Source organism: Spermophilus citellus (genome assembly GCF_964194105.1).
Source record: "Spermophilus citellus genome assembly, chromosome: 1".
Taxonomy (NCBI): domain Eukaryota; kingdom Metazoa; phylum Chordata; class Mammalia; order Rodentia; family Sciuridae; genus Spermophilus; species Spermophilus citellus.
In genome coordinates, this window is record NC_138182.1 from 2,768,437 (window position 1) to 2,775,683 (window position 7,247).

The 7,247-nt window shown below is 54.2% G+C and overlaps 1 protein-coding gene across 6 annotated transcripts in view; it reads left to right on the forward strand.

Moving 5' to 3' along the window:
• The window catches only part of CARS2 (cysteinyl-tRNA synthetase 2, mitochondrial), a 37,053-nt gene extending 30,577 nt beyond the window's left edge, over positions 1–6,476 (forward strand). For all 6 annotated transcript variants that reach the window (XM_081306724.1, XM_081306726.1, XM_081306725.1 and 3 more), the window contains 4 exons: positions 2,013–2,136; positions 3,115–3,213; positions 5,862–6,068; positions 6,324–6,476. In XM_081306724.1, the coding sequence (XP_081162850.1) occupies positions 2,013–2,136; positions 3,115–3,213; positions 5,862–6,068; positions 6,324–6,395 (502 nt within the window). In that variant the 3' untranslated portion in view covers positions 6,396–6,476. The remainder of the gene's footprint in view (positions 1–2,012; positions 2,137–3,114; positions 3,214–5,861; positions 6,069–6,323) is intronic.
• The last annotated feature ends 771 nt before the right edge of the window (positions 6,477–7,247 follow it).

Below are 7,247 nucleotides of genomic sequence, written 5' to 3' on the forward strand. Positions count from 1 at the left end.
AAGGTGGGCCCACAGGACTCTGTGACTATAACTCGAGGGTACCCAGCCCACCAGTGCCCTCCAGTTGCCTGAGGAGGAATGTGGCTGAGGGCTGGAGACCAAGCCTCACCTAAGGGGTGGACAATGAGTGGGAGGAAGGGGCTCTCACATTTAGTAGGCGCACGCTCTGCTACAGCTGCAGTCCTGCTGCCTCTGCACGGTGACTGTGCTCATATTCATTCCATCCACTAAACATGTGAAAGTCTTGGGGTTCACTGTGGGTAGAATATCCTGGGAGGGGAGACACTGAAGGTCGGTGGACACCAAAGCCTCTCTCTGGAGACAGGAAAGGCTGTGGCCAGCCAGTCACCTGTGTTTGGGACATTACTAGGACATACACTCCAAGAGGAATTCCTAGGAGGATGAAGCACCTGGACTCAGTTGGAGTTGGTGGGGACGGGACTGCCTGCCACTCCAGCGATCTGGCAGCCCAGAGTGGTGGGCCTGAGTGCAGAGGTGGCTTGTGTCTGGAGCTCAACCAGCACCTTGACCCCATCCATGGCAGGGGACGAAGGAGTACAGGTTATCTGTCGTGGGTAATAATGGCCCTGCTCACCGGTTCAGGAGGTACAAGAAGGAAACCCAGGCATACAGGATGGTCATTTTCATTGAGGCAGAGAGGCCCATCTGTACTTGGTGACAAAATAGCCCGAATATCAGTGGCTCAAACAGTGTTTACTTCTCCCCGTGGGTCAGTAAAGGGCCTCTCTGCATCATCACTGGGGCCAGGCTGATCAGCAGCCACCATTACTCCCTTGATAGTGCTTGTAGCTCGTGCACTGGCCCAGAAGTGGCCATCACTGCTGCCACAGAGTGGCCACAGAGCCCCACCCGGCCTCAAGGTCACCCAGAAGCCCCTCCTTTTATTTGCCAAAGCAAGAGTCTGAAGGCGGGTCAGGAGAGAGCACCAGTAACAAATGAGGGGCCGGTGCCAGCAGAAAGGCAGGGAGATGAGGACACCAGCGACAGCAAGGGAAGTGGCTAGCAGGTAGGAGAGGGCAGAGACGGGGATGGCAGGACAGGGACAGCTCCAGTGTCCGGAGTATATGGGGGACACACAGGGCCACCATGTGTAGAGGAGGAAGAGAGGAAAGGTACCATGGAGACCCCTGGTCAGGGCTGGGAGTAGAAGGTTGAGGATTTTGGCTCTTGGGGAAGTGTGACTGCAAAAAGAGACAGCAGAGGCTGTCACAGAGGGGACACAAGTAAGGACAGGGTTTTGTTCATACATTCTGGAGAGGGACCTGGAACAGCAGGGGATAGTGCAGTTGAGGGTCCTTGGTGACTGGCCAGGATCCTGAGAGGAAGAGGCTCTCACTGTCCTGGTCCGGGCAACTCTAGGCCCCTGAGCCCTGCTGCCCAGAGTAACTCTGGGCATGGGTTCCCTATTTTCAGAGCTGAAAGTCACAGCTGCTGGGGACCAGTGTCAGGATCCCCCAGGCAGGTCTGGCCTGGCCCGCCTCATGCCCCTGTGGTGAGCCCACCTGGAGCTGGCAGCTGGGTGCTTCCACTCCTCCCCTGCTCCTGGGGCTGGGCTTCTCCACATTGTCCCATGGCCCCTCACCATCAGCAAGTCAGGGCTGAGACTGTGGTCCCCCGTGGCCCCTCACCATCACCAGGTCAGACAGGGCTGAGACCTGTGGCCCCCTAGCCACCCCTTTCTGTGATGAGTCAGTTGAGGGGCAGCTGCCATCTTAAGTCATCACTTCTCACTGTCCTCCACATGCTGGGCACTCAGACCCAAGGGTTCAGGAACGTCCACTTGAGAGTTTTCATTTGGCTCACATGACTTGCAGCTGATGTTATGTATGAGGTTCTGATGAGACTGTGTGTGTGACCTAGGAGGGGGTCCCCACAGTACAATTCTTGGCCCTTCTTGGGGAGGGGTTTGAGCTTTGCATGGGTTGGTGCCTGGCCAGGCCCAGGTCCTCGCTGTTCCCTGTGGGAGTAGGTGAGTCTTCCTTCTTCCTCAGGCTCACCAGCACCAAGGAGGCCGTGAAGGCTGCATTGGCAGATGACTTTGACACATCCAGGGCAGTTGGCACCATCCTGGACCTTGTGCACCATGGGAATAGACAGCTCAGAGCAGTCACTAAGGTAACTTGAAGGACACACAGCCCTCCATCCCACTGCTGGATGTGACAGGTCAGGGGTTTCTCATGAGGAAGGAACAGGTGCCAACTCTGCCAGCTGTCTGGAGAGACTTGTCTGTTGTAGCTGGCAGCATCTGGGTACGTACCAGTGAGCCCTTCCTTCTGCAAGAATCCTGGAGTTCCTGCTTTTGTTGGTGGAGACAGCACCCTGTGCCTCCAGAAGTAAATATGGAAGTACACACAGCACATGCATGGGTTCCTGGCACACAGAGGGCATGGCTGCCACCATAGGTATTGGGTAACCCTCTCTGTGGCTTGGAATGGGGTGGATTGGAGCTGGTTGAAATGGGGAGGAAACTATACTTTGGGACCCCAACTCCATTGGCCACCTAACAGGGTCTCAACCCTTTCTGGGCCTCAGGGTCACTGCAGGACCAGTCCTTTGGAGTATGCCACCTCTTTAGGTGCAAAGTGTGCTTGGTTCTCGGAGGAGCTTTCACTGCCTACTGCACACACAGCACTCACTGAGCTGTTTAAAGGCAACACCAAGTACCAGGGGCCACGCCAGCAATCCTTGGTCATGAGGGTGTCCAGGGTAGGGAGGTCAGGTGGCCTCTGAGTCTTGTGCCCCAGCTTCTGCTGCTCCAAGGGTTCCCAGAAACAAGGCTCTGCTGTCATAGGGCCTCTACGCTGGTGCCTGCCATATACCTTTTAGGTTTTCTCAAATTCAGAAATCCAGCCCAGTTCCCATGGCCTTCCACTTACCCATAGCCATGCTAAACCCACAGGAGCCTGAAAGACGGGTGCATCGAGGCCTGGAGCTGCCCAGCGTATGCCGGGTGGCGTGGCTTGCTGAAGAGACTGGGGTTGCTGGAGCAAGCTTGTGTCCTCAATCCACAGAGGGGCCGCTGAAGGCTGCTCTGATGTGCGCTCTGCTGGCCTTCAGGCTGCTCTAAGAGCCATTGTGGTGCACTCCTTCCAGGAGCCTGGTGGTCCCAGGAGCCCTGCTGTGTTTGGTGCCATCGTCTCCTACATTGAGCAGTTTTTTGAGACTGTTGGAATTTCTCTAGTAAAACAACAGGTATGTCTTTATCTTTTAAAAAGCTCTAGAGTACCCACATGATGGTTCAATAGCTGTTTTTCCTTTTTATTTTTTTTAATAATTATTTTTTAGCTGTAGATGGACACAATACCTTTATTTTATTTATGTATTTTTATGTGGTGCTGAGGATCGAACCCAGGACCTCACAAGTGCTAGGCGAGTGCTCTACTGCGGAGCCACAACCCCAGCCTGTTTTCCTTTTTAAATGCTCATTTTAGGGTTGACTACAGTGCCAACTTAACATTTTATGTTCACGTATTACTTTTAAAATGTATTACTTTTCTCAAAAAAATAAACCCACTCAAGCCAATACCTCATTGGCACTCTGCTGAGGGCTGACGTGTGAGCAGAGCCAGAGTCTGACCTGAGCCACAGTCTTGTTTGGAGACTTGGAAATTACAGAAAGATGACACTTACAGGAGTAAACACTGTCCCCAAGTCATTTGAGAGAAAGCTGCTGGCCTGAGTGCGAGACGTGGTGGGCTGCCACTAGCCCCTCTGGTCTCAGGCACCCTGCTGGCTTCCCCACGCCCAGAGAGGTCTTCCCAGCCAACCCAGCCTGGCTGGGACTTTCCTCAGTCTGGGCCCCAGCGCTGGCTGTGTGTCTCTGACAGGATGGCAGAACCAGGCCCACGTGTCCTTTCCTGGTGACACATGGACCACCTCCTGAGGGTGGGGCTGCCGGGCTTCACTGTGATGGGCTTCTTCCTGTAAGTGGGAGGCTGTGCGTTCTCCTCACTCACGGCCTCTCACTTCTGTCAGCACAGACTCAGGTTCCCTGTGTGTCGGCCTTCATGGTTTGTGGCTAGTGAAGCTTCTGGCCCCTGGCCATGTCCATGGACATGTCCTTGTGGAATTACAAGCGTGAGGCTGCAGCTCTGTTGGCTGCTCCCAGGGAGGCCTTTTCTTTGCCATGGGTTTCCAGATGTGTAGACGGAGCACAGGGTGAGCTGGCAGCGCCAGGCCTCATAGGGTGCCATGCTGGGGCACTTATACGATCGAACTTCACTACATCCATCTATGTTGACTGCAATTCAAGGACCACCATCAACATCTCAGTCCCTGGCACCTCCACAAATCCACTCATGAGGTCTCCCTGAGCAGCTGCCACCCTGTGCGCATGCCCTGCACACCCCTCAGTGCAGGAGCTCTCCATCCTGTGGGGCTGTCATCCTACCCCTGGGGCTGCCTACTGCACGGACACTTCTGGACCCCATGTGGTCCCCTCTTCCTCCTCACCTACCTTACACTGCTATACCCAAAAGCACCTACACCCAGGACTGATCAGGAAGGATGAGGAAAGAGCCGGTCAGAGTCCTTTCTACACTCTACATGCACATGCTTTTCTTGTTAATACAGAAAGGCCAGCACTGCGCATGTGCAGGATCCTCCTCAAGGTGGGCTGAACCCTGCCCTCTCTGGCTGCACTGCAGCCCGTCTCTGCTGAGGCCTTTACAGTCTCTGTCAGGGTCTTCTGCTGGCTTTGGGGGTAGAGCTGTTTACTAATTTAACAGGGGACTGCCATTTTTGCTCAGTGACCTGCACCCAGGAGCCCCCCCTGCTGCTTGGGGACTTGGGCCTGGTCCCTGGTCCAGGTTGCCCTCTGTGCCCCTGAGCCTGGCTCCTCTCTCGGGACTTTTACTACTATGAATTCCTTTGATTGTTTTAACAGAGGACTATAGTATCTCCATAGCTGCTCCCAAGTCTGGCTCCTTCGGGTACCTGCCCATCATCTGGTAGACTGGCTCGCCTTAATGGAGTCCAGGGTCTGTCTGGACACAAGTCTCTACTGACCTGAAATGACCAGGGCTTTACAGCACGTACATTCATTTTTAGACAAGGCTTTCCAGAGTCTGTATAGTGAAAATATACGTGGCCAACTTGTGCCTGACCCTTATCAAAAGAACTCATTCACCTTCCCCCACCTCAGGGCTGCTGTCTGGGACCACTTTACACTCACATTTCTGTAGCAACCAATGTCCTCTTTTATTGTGAAAGTAGTGATTGAGGGTTGTATGAGGCTTTGTAGACTTTGTGAAGTTATAAAACATGGTTCATTTTTATCTCCACAGCAGGGGTAGAAATTGGGGGTGGAGGGAGCCATGACTTCTAAATCTGGTTTTCACGGGAAGCCCCACTTTTGGTGATGTTTACCCAGCTAGTCACAGGCTGAGCAGCTGCCACCCTGTGCACATGCCCTGTGCACCCCTCAGTGCAGGAACCTCTGTGTTGAATTAGTGTGTATGTGCACATGAACGCACAGTAAGCCATTCAACTTCTACAGCATCTTAAACGTTTGGTTACAGTGGACGGCTTTGTCCTCATGAGTACCCCAGGCTCAGACTTCTGGACTCTCCTCAGATGACAGGATAGGGTGGCGCTGAGGCGCTATCCCACCTCCCTGCTTTATCCCTGCATGGCTCCCAAGGCCTTGGTGGGGCTGGGCTCCAGGGCCCTTCCTCTAACTCCTGAGTGGGTGTCAGTTCAGCTGGGACAACAGGCACTCGTCCGAGTGGAGTGGAGCCAGACCCCCGTGGCTCATCCCCTTGAGGTCCCCAGCAGGGCCAGCTTTAGGTTACCAGGAAGACTTGCTCACTGCACACTCTGCAGTGTGGCCTTGCGCTCAGTGCCTTTCAGGAGACAGGAGTGTGGCTACTCTGCACAGCGTGGTGGATGAGCTGGTGCGCTTCCGGCTGAAGGTCCGGCAGTATGCACTGACCACACCCGAGGCCGCTGGGGATGCCCGGCGACAGCTGCTCCTGGAGAGGCGGCCCTTGCTGGAGGCATGTGATACACTGCGCCAGGACCTTGCCACGCATGGCATTAGCATCAAGGTGAGTGCAGTCCCCCTAATGAGGCTACAGGCTAGACCCACTGTCTCCCACCGAGACACACTCACTCCTCAGCTCCCGTGGGAAGGCCCCGGGGCCCAGGTCCTACTCAGCCTCCCCTCCCCCACTGGCCTTCTGGAAGTTAGCAGCAGGCCTCTCCAGGCACTTGGTGCTACTTATCCTCCTTCTTATCCTGAAGCGGGCTGCTGTCACCATCACCGTGGGTGGCTACTCAGAACCTAAACTTCCCTTCTCTAGGACAGAAGCAGCACTACCTCCACATGGGAACTGTTGGATCCCAGGACAAAACACCAGAAGCCAGGAAGCTGAGGAAGGAGCAGTCATCGGCCTACACAAGCATGCAGCTTCTGGTGAAAACTTTATATTAAAGTTTCCACAGTGGCTACTCAGTGTTTTAGTCAGCTTTTTTGCTGCTGTGACTGAAAGATCTAACCAGAAAATTTTTAGGAGGAAAAGTTTATCAGGGTGCTCACGGTTTCAGAGATCTCAATCCACGGGCAGCTGGCTCTGTTCCTCAGGGCTTGAGGTGAGGCTGAACATAATGGTAGAAGAGTGTGGTAGAGGGAGGCGGCTCACATGATGATCAGGAACCACACAGAGAGACTCCACTCTCCAGATACAAAATATGTACTCCAAGGCCACAGCCCACCTGCCTTCAGTGACCACTCAGTTAATCCCTATTGGGGATGATTCAATGACTGGATTAAGGCTTTTAGGATCTAAACCTTATTGCACTGTCTCACATGAGCTTTTGGGGAACCTTCATCTAAACCATAACAGTCGGTATTGAAATGACGTGAAGGAAGGCTGCCCTACTGGTGTCTGTCTGTAAGTCCGAAAAATGAACTTGACAGTGCCAACAGCCAGACTGGGCAGTCGTCAGCAGTCTAGGATGTGAGCTGGCTCTGCGCCCCAGAACCAGAGTGCATAGGAGGAATCTGAGAGTGGGACCCCACTGGGCAGATGCTTGACAGCTGAGGTCCTTGGAAGGAGTTGAGGAGGGGAACACAGGAAGCCACAGCTAATGTCCCACAGGGCTAAAGGTAGGTGGAGCACCATAGCTGCCTCTGAAACAAGTATGACAGGAGGTGGCTGGCTCTTTTGGCTTCCCCAGCTTGCAGATCTTAGACCAGGCCTCTCCTGGCCCTTCCCTGTTGATCC